The sequence below is a fragment of the Arthrobotrys flagrans genome (assembly GCF_004000055.1).
Source record: "Arthrobotrys flagrans strain CBS H-5679 chromosome Unknown unitig_0, whole genome shotgun sequence".
In the NCBI taxonomy this organism is placed as follows: domain Eukaryota; kingdom Fungi; phylum Ascomycota; class Orbiliomycetes; order Orbiliales; family Orbiliaceae; genus Arthrobotrys; species Arthrobotrys flagrans.
Window position 1 is genome coordinate 6,444,586 of NW_027137550.1, and position 14,418 is coordinate 6,459,003.

The following is a 14,418-nucleotide window of genomic DNA, read 5'->3' on the forward strand; positions in this document are numbered from 1 at the left end:
CGCTCATACCCATTCTTGATTCCTTGAGTTTCTGGTTTATCATTAAGGTATCTTCGGATCATAGCTCGCAATAGTGTGGCGACTCCTATGGCCCCTAGTTGAACCAGGCTGGCCGAGTAGTTCATCCCTCTCAGCCCGGTAAATTGGAGGACGAACCCCACGATACTGATGAGAGTTCCAATAACTGTCCAAGAGTGTTGATAATGGAAGTCGTTGTTAAAATCGGAGTAGACCACTTTTCGTCTCATTTCTTGGGGGCAAAGACAATCTGGTCCATAACTCTCTGACTACGTTGAAGCCAGGCCAACCTCAACCAGTAGCCTTCAGAACCAACCTTTTTCTCGTCGGAATACCGTATGTATTCCTTCGATTTTAATTATACAACTATGGCGCATATAAACATTCCGATTATGACAAGTAACGTTCATGCAACATTCAGGGGACATGCATAGCCTGGTGGTGGGTCCCTCCCTTCGTAAACCCTCTATTGAATGGAAAGAGGTACGTTATTGTGATTTGAAATGCAATCACACCGAATTGCAAAATGGTTCTTGTGCATGCCACGAGTGTTAATTCAAGTTTAGAAGTCGGGTCACCGAGGATATTTAAGGAAATGATCTCCCTTTAGAAGAGTCTGAAGAATTTGTTGATTCGGTGTCTTCATTGGTCCGATTCATTGCATTTTCAGTGCTTGAACGCCGAGACCGACGGAGAAACCCGTGATTCTGAGCCTCTTGGGCACTGAAGATAATACCCATTGACTCCTTTGATCCTGGTTCTTGTTTATCTTCTGGGGTAGAAGGGAGTGCTTTGGCTGAGAAGGACGTCGTAAACTAATTTTTCAATAAAAATGGTAGGGCTCTTGTTCGTTGGGATATTGCCTTTAGATCAGGAGAGTTGGGATCCACATTCTCTAGCCAAAATACTTCAGTGATATGCGGCGAGCCAATCGCTCGAACAACTGGTTTCCCATTCCAGAGCTCGCACACGTCTGTGGATGTACTGGACATGAGTTCAAGTTCGGCATCGCCTTTGGCTTCTATGACGGCTCTTAGCCAAGTTGGCCCGGCAACTTGTATGGCCAATACTATGGTATATGGCTGCGGTGATTCCAAGTGGGGCCATAGCAAAAATGATACAGTCAAGCCATGACAATGATTGGCTGAGGTACTACTTTGCGAGTTGTTCGCCAAACAGTGCAAGGAGTGGGCAAGGTTGCTGAAAAGGTTATTGCTAAGCTCATCACCTGTATCTTCTTGTTAGCGTTCGAGTTGTATCCTAACTAGGTAGCGGAGTATTAAATCTTCTTACCATCATCAGCTCGTATAGTGCACGTATGGTATAACACGATAACCAGAGGGCATATAATGATGTGAGAATAAAGCATGAGATCCATCGTATGGTATTACTGCTGAAAGGGTGAATATATATACCAATGATCTAATTAGATTGAAAGGGGCATACGATCCTCAGGAGAGAAATAAATGAGCAAAATGCCAATACTGGCGAAATGTATCGAAGGTGAAGATGTCTGCCGGTAGGTTGGAGAAGATAACGCCATGGTTCTGAGTTCATGTGTAGAACAGATTGTTGGAGCTATATCGACGGTGGGCGAGAGTCCAGACCCGCGCCTTTAGATGGGTGGACTCCCTTCTCGGCTATAAGACATATATCTCCTCCCTAATATTACATCGTATCTGCATGTATGTCTCGTCGTCTATATTCCTTAGGCTTGCCGAATATCGGAAGCCTCGCCGACAATGCATGAGGGCGTCCAATGTTTCACTGCTTACCGGTTGAAATATGGTCGAAATGCGCATCAAGTGATAACGCAATGTCTATCTGGGTCTAGGATCCAGGTTTCTGACCAACTAATGCTTTCTAAGAGCCGGGAATTCGAAGGCTTGCATCGCAATTGTAAACTGTGTAACGAAGGAGTGGGTCTTGGATTCGAGGCTGGAGGTCTCCAAATCGCAATTGGTACCAAATATACCACGCGAAACTGTGTTGTTGCCGCAAGCTTGGTTGCCAACGTTACCGAACCGCGCTTTTGCACGCATGTCTCTTAACCAAGCTAAGATACCACACCCTCATGATCCTGATATATCGATAGCAAAACTAAATCCGGATCAAATAATTCTAAGGGTTGTCTCAATACGATCACACGATGGCATCGATTGCTCCCTGGAAGCAAGCACTCGATGCTCACATTCAAACATTAGCATGCCCGACTTTTTCCCTTGCGACAGCTTCACAGGTGGGAGGCTTAACGGCCCCCCATGTCAGAACTCTGTAGGTTTATTCCCCTCACATCGAGGGTATTTATGACCCCACAAAGCTGATGGAACCATTTCCGCTCCTACAGCGTCTTTCGGGGCTTTTACGCCGAACTCCCGGTCAACAAGTATAATCCTGTGTCGGGTAACACAGGGTTCCGGTCAGACCTGATAGCGTTCACAACAGACAAAAGAATGGAGAAATTTAGAGATCTCGGTGGGGTCGAGGGTGTCGCATCTTCTTCTTTACCCACGGTTACTAATAATGTGGAGGCCTGCTTTTGGATACCATCTGATGAGAATCCGATGATTGGCAAACAATGGAGAATACGTGGGAGATGTTTTGTGTTACCGAGAGATTTGGAAACCGAGGATAGGGGGGTTAAGCAGACGAAAAAATGGCTGATAGAAAAATTGTCAAGAGAAGGCGGGGGTGATGGTAGTGGCTTCGACTTTGCGAAAGAATATAAGGCACATTTTGGAAACTTATCGCCTGTGCTCCGGGGTTCTTTCAGGAACCCCTTACCCGGCGCACCTAAGGAACTTGGTGATGGTGGTTTGATGCCCAAATGTCCGATTGGGGATGACCAATTGGATGAAGAGGTAGCGCTGTCACATTTTCGGGTCGCGGTTATCGAACCTACGCGAGTTGAGTACCTGGATTTGGAAGGGCGGACCAAGACGATTTGGGTACCAGTCGGGAGCGACGCTGAGAAGAATGAAAAGCTGGAGAACTTTGGCAAGGTAGCTGATAGTTGGAGGGAAGTAGAAGTTTGGCCTTAATATTAAATGGGTCCTCCATGTATACAAAATCGCTAAAGATCGAAGAATGGTAACAAAAAGGGCCATGGTTCAATCCACCTTCCAGCCTCCAATATGATGGAACATTGCACTGCACTTGTCACCTTGCCAGAGCATGTCGTAGTAGCCACCTCGCGATGTCTCAGGCGGTAGTCGTATGTCGAAAAGATCTTTGGGATCTGGCACAAATAGTTGTGAGGTATGATGTGGTGGAGGGTCTTCAGCGTTAAAAGACGACTGTAGAAGCCCATCGTCCTCTTGAGTTGGCTCAAAGTCTTCAGCCTTGGCTTTCCCCTTGCCCTTCCCTTTGATTGTTGTTGAGTCGGGCTCGGAACCATTGGCTAGGTCGTCTCCACACCCATTTTTCATCTCTTCATCTTCATCATCGGAGAAGGAGTCGTAGTCCTCTTCGTCATCTGTTAGCCCGAGAAGAACAGCTATTGTACCAAGACTCTGTTAGAAAAAATTGTATAGTATCATTTTGTTGAGTGCTGCGTCCACTAACCTAAATCTTCGAACCTTCCTTCAACAGGCTCTTTCTTATCGTCGGTCCATTTAAAGAATCGCACCCGGGTTCCTGTTTAGTTTCTCTAGTTAAAAAACAAAACAAAAGAGCTCGGACGGGTTATGTTGTATTTACCTCCAGTGACAAGACCAAAAAGCACACCCAGTCCGTTAGGCGAACTTTGCATTCGAAGTCGGCAGGTTACAGCTAGTAACTTTTCTGTTTCTCTTGCGGTGCCCCACCACCCGCCACCGCCTTCTTTAGCCCATGTCTCGCTCCCTGGTCCTGGGATGTCTACCATAACGGCAATGTCGACCATGCCGGCACGCGATTTTGAGTACTTCTGGACCAGCATCGCGTTCTTCCCACTTCGATCAAGAGACATGACTGTAACGTTGATACGATTATCTCTATGGTCTCTCGAAGAATAGAAATCGGCAGCACCTCTTTGGCGAAGTTCTGAATATATCCCGCCATTACGACGATAGAATCGCTTGTGAGCACCCCTGGAGAAGAGGACACTAACCGTCTTTCGGTCGTTGTCGTCGATGGGCTCTTCGTTCGAATCTTTATGATCTTCTTCGTCGTAATCCTCATCTCCCGGCACAGGTGACATGCGCGGGGGTGTAAAGTACTCAGTGACGCAGTTCACGGCCCACAGCTCGTATCCATTCTGAAGGTTTGAGCGGTAGCTCTGACGTTTACTGACGAGCCACTGCGAAACAGCAGCATGATTGATGTAGTCTTCGGGCTTTGCAAGAGCCGGGGAGACCAAAGTTGCTCCGAACCCTAAGGGATCGTGAGGGGAGTTAAGATAAGCGTTCCTAGCGTAACGACGCCTGTTGAGAGGGTGGTGGTATCTGACCATGATTCGCGTCGACTTTGGATTTTTCGGGAACTGGAAAGAATGGAAAACCAAAGAGAGCCACTATTGGCAAGATCCAGATTATTAGCAAGTCGATGGTGATTAAAAAAAAAAAAAAGAGTTGGTTGAAAATAATGATGCTGCAGCAGATGATGATGGTGTTTGGACGTACTGCAGCTATTCCACCCCGTTAGCTGGCAGTTATGATATGTAATAGGTAAGGAAGTATGCGTATAAGACCAGCCCTTCCCCAACTCCCCGAACCTCAACCTGGTCGAATGCTTGTAGTTTGCACCACCGGTTCCAGTTCTAGTTTCAGTCCTGACCAAGCAGGCCAATTCGTTTTGTTCCTGAGCAGAGGCAGCCGGGGTCGAAAGAGACTAGCTAGTAATATCCACCTATCGAATCGCGGATATGCTGTAGCACGTTATGCGGACCACCGGTATGAATTCGCGGTCCGCCACGGCATTTATATGTATGTAAACTATGTAAGATGCGGCAATATTATCGATAAGACCGACCTTAACAGGACTGATGCCGGGAATAGCTGATATAAGGCAGGAAGTAACAGTTAGCGTCTGTTATGATGCTGGCTGGATCGATATAATGGATGCGATGCAGCTCAGCCTTATGCTTATGCTTCTCCTTGGATGTTAGCCCATCTCGGTTCGCGTGAAATATGAACGAGGCTGGTCAACAATACATGGACTCTACACGGCCAGCTTCGACACCTTCCAACCGACATCCAACATACAAATTTAGATCCAACAGAAACCTCCAAACTTGGCCTATCCCGACAGTAGCCGGTCGCGAACTGCTAAGGATCGATTAATCCGTCATTTTGGTCTTGTCCGGATAACTTTGATTCCAAATCCAACACTCTACAAATACAAACCCAATACCGCAACTGGACGTGCCTTTGCTGGGTCCTAGAGCCGCTGGTAATCCTCATCTTACCCAACGAAAGCGGCAATCCAACCGGCTCAGCCGGCCTGTTCTGAGCCTGATATTGGATCCCTTTCTCCTCGAAACCTTTGGAAATACAAATGCTCCTACGATAACTTCGGTGCCGGATATCATACTTTCCTAGAACTTCGACAAAGTCTCGCCTGCAGCGCTGGTGGTGATATTCCATCGCGTGCGCGAAGATGGCGACCGGCGAATACCATAATTTCGAATCGCATTGTTGTTTCTGCGGCATTGTCTTAGCAGCGTACCGAACTAGAGCCCATCCGAAGGAACCGTATCCAGACGCTAGATGGGATGGTGGATATCCGGGAGAATACGTCTCTGTTGATGACCTTGCTTGGGCATTTGAGTTTAGAGCTCTGCGAGACTCGCGTGGTACACACAACGACATATCACCAACATCCGATTTGGGGGAGGACAGTGCCGTCTCTCCATTCTTCACAGGAATTGGCTTATTCGGCCCGCGGAGCGCCAATGCGAGAGCTTTAACAGCTCCGACCGACCCGACTGCTGTGCATTCCGATCCGGATTTTCAAGCCCGTCCCGATGATACGTTTAGTATATTCACATCTTACGTTTCCTTCGATAACACATCAGGCCGTGGCTTCGTCTTCCATGCGAAATGCTTCGAAATATTCAGAACTCTTCTACCGGACCGTTTCAAGGATGGAAGCGAGGGCCGCAGAGCATACTACGTCAAGCCGGAAGTGAGAGATAGGCTGTGGGAGATACTGAGTCTGGTTCGCAAGGGATTTGGAAATGGTGATATCTCAGGTTGGGACGATGGGGCTTCACCCTTCCGTCAGTCCATCAGCGATGGTACTTTCCCTTCTTTTATCGACCATAGCAGCTGGTCGAGCACAAGAACACTATTGGATGGGTAAGTTCATATGATGCCCTCACCTGTCTTACGAAGTCAAGTTTGCTAATATCCATAATGTCAATAAGCAAGGCGTTTGGAGGTCGTGGAATGCTGCCATACATTGCCGCAGATCCACTAAAGATTCCAAAATTGCAAGCAATTCTTGACGACCCCCCCTTGATATCTGCTTCAAGTCATTCTCTTCAGCATCAGTTTTCTCAAGGCCAAGGCCCGAGAGATCTGTTCAGCAAACTCCCAAACGAAATACTGGATATAGTGCTTTGCCAGCTAAGAAGTAAAGATGTCATCAACCTTCGGCTCGCTGTGAGGTCGATCGCAGAATCTCCTTTGACGAACTCGTTCTTCAGGTCGAGATTTAAGGATCCTCATGAGATGCACTTCGTATATGAGAGTGCGACGGCCCGGTCCACTGAAGGGAAAATCGATTGGGGACGTCTTTACATCTCGATAAAAGAACTCATAGTGTCTCCGGCAGCTAAGGAAGACTCAGATGAGGAACGATTCGAGAGCAAAGATGGCAAAAAACGGCTCCGTTTTGATAGATCTCGGCATTTACGTCGGTTCTATCGAAACCGGATATGCCCTTGGTATCCGGCATCACCTGGCCTAGCCAATAGGCTCCGTATACATGTGATATTGAAACCCCTGATAGATCGTATTACACTTCTTGTTGATACACCGTTGAGAGGAGATGTGTATACTGGAATTCTTTCATTTCTCGGTGGGGAGCTTGACAAATACCCATCTTTGAGCCCACTTCTTGACGATTTTACAGCTGTCATAGCTGACAAAACTAACCTACCACACAGTAGACAGGGGATACATTATTATTTAGGTGAACAGGGTGGTATATTTGCTTCAACGATCATCCCCAACACGATTGGTTTATCGACGCAGCAAGTTAGACTGCTGCCGCTGAGAGGGAGATCACGAGTCCGCATCCGAAAGACTATTTCTGCGTGAGTTGACCCCACAGCCCCAAAATACATAGATCATTTGCTAACCTAGATCGATTTGGCAAGAGGCCCAAATGTGAAACGAGGAACAAGAGACTTGGAAGAACAGCCTCCCGACCAAAGGCAGCTCATCCATTCTGCTTTGTCTTGCATTGAGAATTGTGCTCGAAAGTGCACATGGGATCCGAATGCGACTGTTACGAGGATTGGCTTCAGTTTTATTGGGAAAGCAGATGATAAATCACAGGAAGCTGTAGTTGATTATCGAAAACACATTTGCGGTCTTAGATTCTGGGGCCGACTGCCCACGCTATGGGACGAAGAAATACCTGAGGCGGAAACGCCGACGGTGCTGCTTGGTGAAGTTGGCTATATCATGCCTGATGAAGTCGTTGTTTCACTGCCAGAAAACTCCATCTGGGTTGGATTCATGGTCGGTGTAACAGAATCGGGGATAGTTAGGTTAAAGCCACTCACCTACCCACCATGGAAAGAAGCTCGTTGGATCGGGAGTTCGACTTCGATGACAGAATCAAAATTGGGCTGGAGCATGTGGCATGAACATGAACACGGAGAACAAACTACGGCACTTGCTAAACGTCGAGCTCAAGGTTTCAAAGTCATCGGCCCCGTCCATGACTACTACTCTGATTTTTCCTACCCAGCAGCTGAGGGCAAACTTACAGTTTCACCAACAAAATGGACAATTGGTGGGATCACAGTCGGCTTAGGTACTCTTCGATTCACATCAATTGCATTAATTGAATATAGAAATGACGAGACAACCTCAAAACGAAGCAAAGGCAAGGGAAAAGCTACTATTTTTGACGAGCCATCTGACTGCGGGAAAATTGTAATTGACGGCGAGGAAGTCAACTGTGAACCGCTTCCTCTCTGCGCAGCCGACAATGTCCTCGAGCCAGGCGAACATATTGACGGAGTTCCCAGCCTTGTCGACCGATATTGCTGGCGGCCTTACTTCCCGCTACCTCACTATTGGGAGGACAATACCACAAATGTGACTGTATCTGCCAGGAACCTTTCATTTGCGTTCCCAAAAACTTACCTGCAAGATGCCCTCCTGGCTGCGGGCTTGCCAATTCCCCCTGAAGCACATGCATACTGGAATGGGCCAAACTTTGGCCCCCCGCCGAACACCCCGCCATTGAGGGTTCCGAGAAACCGGGATGAGTTGACGGTGAGAATAACTTCCAGTATCATGATCTCGCTTGACACTAACATGCATTTAGGTCATGGAATATTTCGATTTTGGAGGGCCAGGCGGGGTATATATCTGCCAATTTCAGACATTCAAATGTTAAAATCTGCTGCTGACGTTTGGAGCTAGAAATATTTACGACGATTGCTGTGTGTTAAAGCATTTTATGCTAGCCATACGAATGGTGCCGCACGAGGTGTTTCCGGATTTGAGTTCACCTACGAAATGGACGAAGTGGATGTGAAGGAGTGCAAACTTCGTGGGGAAGGCATGCCGCCCCTCGAGCGGTATGTCGAAGTTAGACGCGGGGGCGTAGATCTACACTACCTCAGCTGCGCAGCAACGATAGATGGCAAAGGCGGCGAGCGGATCGTGCGTGTTGGGACGAACCATCTCTGTCTTAGCGAGCGGAGCTACCTTGGTGTCATGGTAAGGAAGCTTTCACATTTAAAAAATTTCAGATATTACTAACGGAAATTGTAGTTCATTACAAACTTTGGACGAAAGATTGAGTTTCCAGCTTGCCTGCCTCCAACCACTAGGCGCAGGTCCCGTCGTAGATTGAGAAGGGTACCTAGAGTATATCCCTCTGGAGGGGGTAACCCCCCTCCACCCGGCGGTGATGATAGCGCAGGCCCCGCTCCCTTGCCTTACTGGCTTCCAAGCCCTGGCGGGCAATCTATTCCACTGCCTCCTCCTACTCATGTGATCTCCAACGGCCCACAGCCCCCCGGTGGTGCTTTGCCAGTGCTGATACCCCCGATGGCAGCCCAGCCTACTGCCATACCCTCTGCATCCAGGCGGCTTCGAGGGATAGTACGAATTAAAAAGATGAAGGCGAACGATTCTTCAAGCCTCGCTCCACCATTGGGGAGCAAAGATGACTCAAAGAGCAACAAATCTTCCGTCACAAACGAAGTTAACGAAGGAGTGAAGAGCGACGTCGCCACAAAAGATGATAGCACAAAAGATGAAGGCGAGGTAAGCAGTATATCAGGGGCGACCCCGAGCAACCAAGCCAGGGAAAATTCCTTTGAGGCGTTCCTAAACGATATCGCACCACGTGTAACATCCCCCGGTATTTGGGATGACCCCTTCGGTCTCGGTCTTCCGACGGTGTCCTCTAGTAGATCTGAAGAAACGCAGCCGGATCTTGATGATACGCATGCATCATCAACCGTCTATGAGTTTTTCGACACTGATTCGAAATCTTTGATAACTGGTTTCTTTGGGTGTACTGACGTAAGATATCTTATCCCTGTGTTTACTTCTTTGCCTCTTCTAATCTGATTTTGGTATAGGGTAAGCCGTACTTGGGTGAGGGACTAAAGTATGTATTTTCATATCCCTTAGGCCGACCAAACTAATCTTACTGATGCAGCAATCGGAGACGTAGAGCATTCGGAATCGTAACTCAAACACCGTCTGAAGAAGAGCGAAATGTCCTCGATGCACGAGATATAAGCCAGCTAAGGCCACCCGATCAACTTGAATCGGGAGGCCCTGTAGCTTGCTTTTCCCAACTCGACAAGGCTAGGTATTGGAAAAGACACGGTGACGATGATATCATCAAAGATTTTATCAATAAAGTCAGCTTTGACGACCCGATTGCGAAAATCAGAGTGTTTTGCCGGCCTACACTGCCATTCTTTGCTGGGTATTCAAAACCCACTGCTAATGGCCTTGGCCTTATTTTTGAATATCACAGCGATGACCTTGTAGAAGACGGTTGTGGGGGCTTCCGCCCACGAGCAGCGCGGATCCTCGGAGAACTAAGGGAAGAAAGCGCGGCTGGCTCTTTCGATCTTGAGAAAGGCGAACGGATCAATGGTATCTGGGTCTGGTGCGCTGATAAGACCCGGGTTAGTAAGTCACATGTGAACGAATTCGGACACCGTGGAGCAGACGTAATAGTTGCCTTAAGACTTCGGACCGACAAAGGGAGGACCAGTAAGATATTCGGAGGCGAGAGAGGTGGTACTTGCCACTTTTTCGAATCCTCAGGGGAAAAGAAACTCGTAAGTCTAAACAGGGAAAGAATTTGGATCGAAAAGGTTGGGCTAATTAATATTAGGTTGGCCTCCGAATGACGTACGACTATATGTCGGATTGGATCTCTCCTATTTGGCGCCAACAGGAGGAAGATATCCTTCCAGAGAAGCCTGATCCAAAGCTTCGCTACATCCCATTCGGCTGGAGCGTCTTGAATCGACCACTATCAGTTATACGAGTGTTCGCGGACCCTGCGGATAGCCAAGACTTTGGCCCCGACCAAATCAAGATCATCAGAGGATTCTTTGACCACCAGTTTAGAGGCTTGAGTTTCATATACAAATCTGGCGAAACAAGGTCATTCGGGAAGTGCATAGGCGCGAGCGCAGATTTTCACATGGAAGAAGGGGAGAGAATTTTCGCATTGCGATACCGCCCGGGTACTAACTTTTCCTTCCACGTAAGTTCAATTCCTTTCCATGACTATAACCTAGACATATGGACTAACTATACATCAGTTCTGTACTGCCCGGGTGGACCCGGAAACCGGAGACGTTCTCACCAGATCGACTCCTCTATTCGGTATTGAGGTTGCTGGCTTTGGTCTACCGCCTCTTAACGAAAACGTCAGGGACCTGAAGTCATGGCGGCATATATTCGAAGACGAAGTTAGACCTGCGGAGAGAGATTATAGTTACTCCACAGACGAAAGCTCCGATTATAACAACTATCAAACTTCAAATCGGCATCCTCTTGAAGATGCCTACGACACCCATCAAAACAATCTTCGAGTTCAAACCGCCACTGCACTGGAAATCAATGTCGTTCAGGGAACTTTCAAATGGGATGAAAATGGATTCGTTGACATCCGCCCGCCACTAGGGTATGATTTCGCAGGACTTTGGCTCCAGGAGGTTGATCTGGATTTTAAGTTGGGAATGCTGGTTGTCGCTGCACCGGACCCGGATGCTCTACTAGCTATGGTCGACTATTCAGAGCTTTCTTTCCCCCCTCCACAAACCTCCGTTCAACCAGTTCTTGACCTTTACACCGATGCGGATGATCCATCAGCTGAAATCAAGTCTTTCAACGGAAGACCGTTTATGCCGCCATTGCCATGGTTGGGGTCGTATCCGACAGATAAACTCCCGGGCGATGCTGTGCTTTCGAAGAAAGTAGGCGCTCAAATTGGTTCAGTGCGACTGTGGGCATCTTTTAACAAGCCTCAATTGATGGACATCAACGTGTACTACAGCTTCCCGACCCGCCTCATCCATATCCATGGAATTGAATTCACGCAATTTATCAAGGTTGACAAGCGAGCCGGTCGCCATATGCGAAACCAGGAAGTTGTGAGGTTAGGAACTACTGGGTTTATGACAACTCTCTGCAGCACAACCAAGAACCCCCTCAAACTAAGGGAGCGAAAGATACTTGGTTTGAAGGTAAAAATTCACAAGAAAAATACACTGTCAAAAAAGGTAGACAAGGCTAATCAGGACCTATAGGTTGGTATGGTACCCGATATCTTCCAGAGAATACCGGCATCCACTCCAGGAACCCCGCCAAGAGATGTTAAGCTTGCAGACTGGCCCATCAAAGCCAGGCGTAATAAAGGTGGCGAGCCTCAAATAGTCACCTTGGAGGTATGGAAACCCATGTCAACTTTTCACCCCAAGTGTGGTTCCATTAGACTAACAAGGACCCCCAATAGCTTATTCTCGAAAACGGTGAAATTCTACCCCTGACACCACCTGCCAGAGAATCGACATACCGGAATAAGTGTCCACCCCAGCTAATCTACGAAACAATAATGTGCCCAGAGGGACACGAGATCATTGGTATGCATGGGAACTTCGGACTCTACTGCCACGCGATAGGTATTATCTCAGCGCCTTTCCGTGCTGTTGAGAAGAAGTCCCCCGCAGTACCATCACCTCCACCACTGATCCACGAAGATATTCTACTTGGTTTTTGAATATAATACACACACATTCCGAAACTAACGTTTAAACGGGCTCTCTTACAAAACCTCTAAAATAGAGGAAGGAGCGTACGGAGTTTTTGGTGGACCTATGCCGTCTTGTTTTTCAATCCATCCTTCTTTTTCTTTTCTTTTTTTAATGAACATTATTCTTTCCTCAGAGCACTTCAGCAGCAGCAGCAGAAGCCTTTCGTGTTTTCAAATACTTTAATATCCTAAAATCTAGCACGAATCAATGGCGTCTGGTAACCAGAGATCATGAATTCAAGTAATATAGTACGTAGCATCCAATTGTAATATCATGTGGTTTTTATAACTAGGTCCGGCTAGCTTCAACGATTCCCCTGCACATGCCCGGTGCCAGGTTCCCCAGATTCTGGTTTACCTCGGTTGCAACGGCGCACTCCATTGCATCACTACCGCGCATGTATTCTTCAAGTGCGTAAGCAACGGACCAAACCCAATCTCAACGTAACCCTCAACCTTCCGTGACATCTTTTTCCACGACCTTCAACTCCTCCTAATCGCTCGCCAAGTTTAATAATTACCGAAACAATGAAGATCGAAAACCGCACTTTCATCATCTCCGGCGGGTAAAGAAAACCCCATTTTCCATCTCGATCAAAAGAAGCAAAAAAGCTAACCAACATCCAGAGCATCCGGCCTGGGCCGGGCCACCACCCTCGACATCGTCGCCAAAGGCGGCAACGTCGCAATCCTCGATCTCAACGAATCCCTCGCCAAAGAGGTAATCTCCTCGACTTCCTCCTCCAAAGTCAAATTCTTTTCAACGGACGTCACAGACACCGAACAAGTCGCCTCGAGTGTAAAATCCGCTGCTGAATGGGCCGTTTCATCGAAAGCTCCATTAGGCGGTATCATTGCTGCCGCCGGTGTCGCCAATCCGGCTTTGATCTACGGACGTCAGGGTCCTCTAGATCTTGATGGGTTTAAGTTCGTGAACGATATCAATGTTGTTGGGACCGTTGATTTGGTTCGTAATGGACTCGAGTACCTTACAAAGGTCGAGCCGGAAGGACCGGATGGTGAGAGAGGAGTTATCATCATGGTTGCCTCTGCAGCTGCATATGAAGGACAGAGCGGACAGGTCGCGTATTCGGCTAGTAAAGGTGCTATTGTCAGCATGACGCTGCCGATGGCGAGAGATCTGAGCCGGTACGGAGTTAGAGTTATGACGCTTGCGCCGTCGATGTTCGATAGTCCGATGACCGAGAGGATGCCAGCTAAGGTTAAGGAGAGTTTGATGCGGTACGTTAGATGTCCCTCTTTTATACTCAATTTATTTCTATTATCGTTGTGGAGATGAGGCTAATGTTGGACGTGCTGTGCGTGCTATAGATCCATGGAATTCCCCAAGCGCCCTGGTAAGCCGCATGAATTTGCACAAGTGGCTGTCGCTTGCATTGAAAGCAGCATCCTCAACGGTGAAGTCATTCGACTTGATGGTGGTAGCCGCATGCCTGCTAGGCTTTAAAAAGAATATTCTTTCCCGTTTCGATAATATTGAAGCGACTGCCTTTTGAATCGGTTGGTATAGACTTGCTTGTTCGCCACCAGCTTTTAGGATGGTGTTTCTTTCTAGAGATTGTATTATAACTATTATTACTTTTAGCATGCAGGGAGCGGGCATTTGGATATCTGTCGTTCCTACGACTTCTCCATGTATCCTCTTCTTCTTAAATTTATGATTTTTTTTTCAATTAGCAATATTCTAATACTCGAGCAGCGGATCGTCGGGAAACATAAACAGCTGGGGTCTAAAAATACAGAAAAGTACAGTGCATGTGCTTCGGTCAATCAGTGAGAAACCACACACTGCTTCTTCAAACCATAACATAGACTATTCACACCATAGAACATGAAAGCAGAAGACCATAAAAAGCAAAGAAACAAGGAGTCGAGATCGGTAGATTGATTAACAACTTGATTATGAGTCGAGATGATAAA

At 47.4% G+C, this 14,418-nt stretch overlaps 5 protein-coding genes across 6 annotated transcripts; 3 read left to right on the forward strand and 2 right to left on the reverse strand.

Moving 5' to 3' along the window:
• Positions 1-833: 833 nt before the first annotated feature.
• Positions 834-1,396, reverse strand: DFL_004901 (uncharacterized protein; the record flags this gene model as incomplete). Its single annotated transcript, XM_067634075.1, has 2 exons — positions 834-1,246; positions 1,312-1,396. 2 exons carry the CDS (start codon positions 1,394-1,396, stop codon positions 834-836), a joined length of 498 nt encoding a protein of 165 aa, XP_067492179.1.
• A 771-nt stretch (positions 1,397-2,167) lies between these two features.
• On the forward strand, positions 2,168-3,059 carry DFL_004902 (uncharacterized protein; the record flags this gene model as incomplete). The annotated part of the gene is made up of 2 exons (XM_067634076.1): positions 2,168-2,292; positions 2,366-3,059. The coding sequence occupies 2 exons, from the start codon at positions 2,168-2,170 to the stop codon at positions 3,057-3,059; spliced, it is 819 nt and encodes a 272-aa protein (XP_067492180.1).
• A 69-nt stretch (positions 3,060-3,128) lies between these two features.
• On the reverse strand, positions 3,129-5,582 carry DFL_004903 (uncharacterized protein; the record flags this gene model as incomplete). Its single annotated transcript, XM_067634077.1, has 7 exons — positions 3,129-3,514; positions 3,583-3,654; positions 3,718-4,371; positions 4,448-4,510; positions 4,620-4,827; positions 5,202-5,264; positions 5,343-5,582. 7 exons carry the CDS (start codon positions 5,580-5,582, stop codon positions 3,129-3,131), a joined length of 1,686 nt encoding a protein of 561 aa, XP_067492181.1.
• A 13-nt stretch (positions 5,583-5,595) lies between these two features.
• DFL_004904 (uncharacterized protein) lies at positions 5,596-12,444 on the forward strand (the record flags this gene model as incomplete). 2 transcript variants are annotated; one of them, XM_067634078.1, is made up of 12 exons in its annotated part: positions 5,596-6,296; positions 6,365-7,258; positions 7,322-8,453; positions 8,506-8,541; positions 8,604-8,903; positions 8,958-9,716; positions 9,776-9,804; positions 9,856-10,492; positions 10,549-10,926; positions 10,985-11,911; positions 11,975-12,112; positions 12,181-12,444. In XM_067634078.1, 12 exons carry the CDS (start codon positions 5,596-5,598, stop codon positions 12,442-12,444), a joined length of 6,195 nt encoding a protein of 2,064 aa, XP_067492182.1. The 2 variants fall into 2 exon arrangements, with proteins under 2 accessions (XP_067492182.1, XP_067492183.1); XM_067634079.1 differs by having other exon boundaries at positions 9,871-10,492.
• Positions 12,445-13,005: 561 nt separating this feature from the next.
• On the forward strand, positions 13,006-13,945 carry DFL_004905 (uncharacterized protein; the record flags this gene model as incomplete). The annotated part of the gene is made up of 3 exons (XM_067634080.1): positions 13,006-13,043; positions 13,105-13,719; positions 13,810-13,945. 3 exons carry the CDS (start codon positions 13,006-13,008, stop codon positions 13,943-13,945), a joined length of 789 nt encoding a protein of 262 aa, XP_067492184.1.
• Between the last annotated feature and the right edge of the window lie 473 nt (positions 13,946-14,418).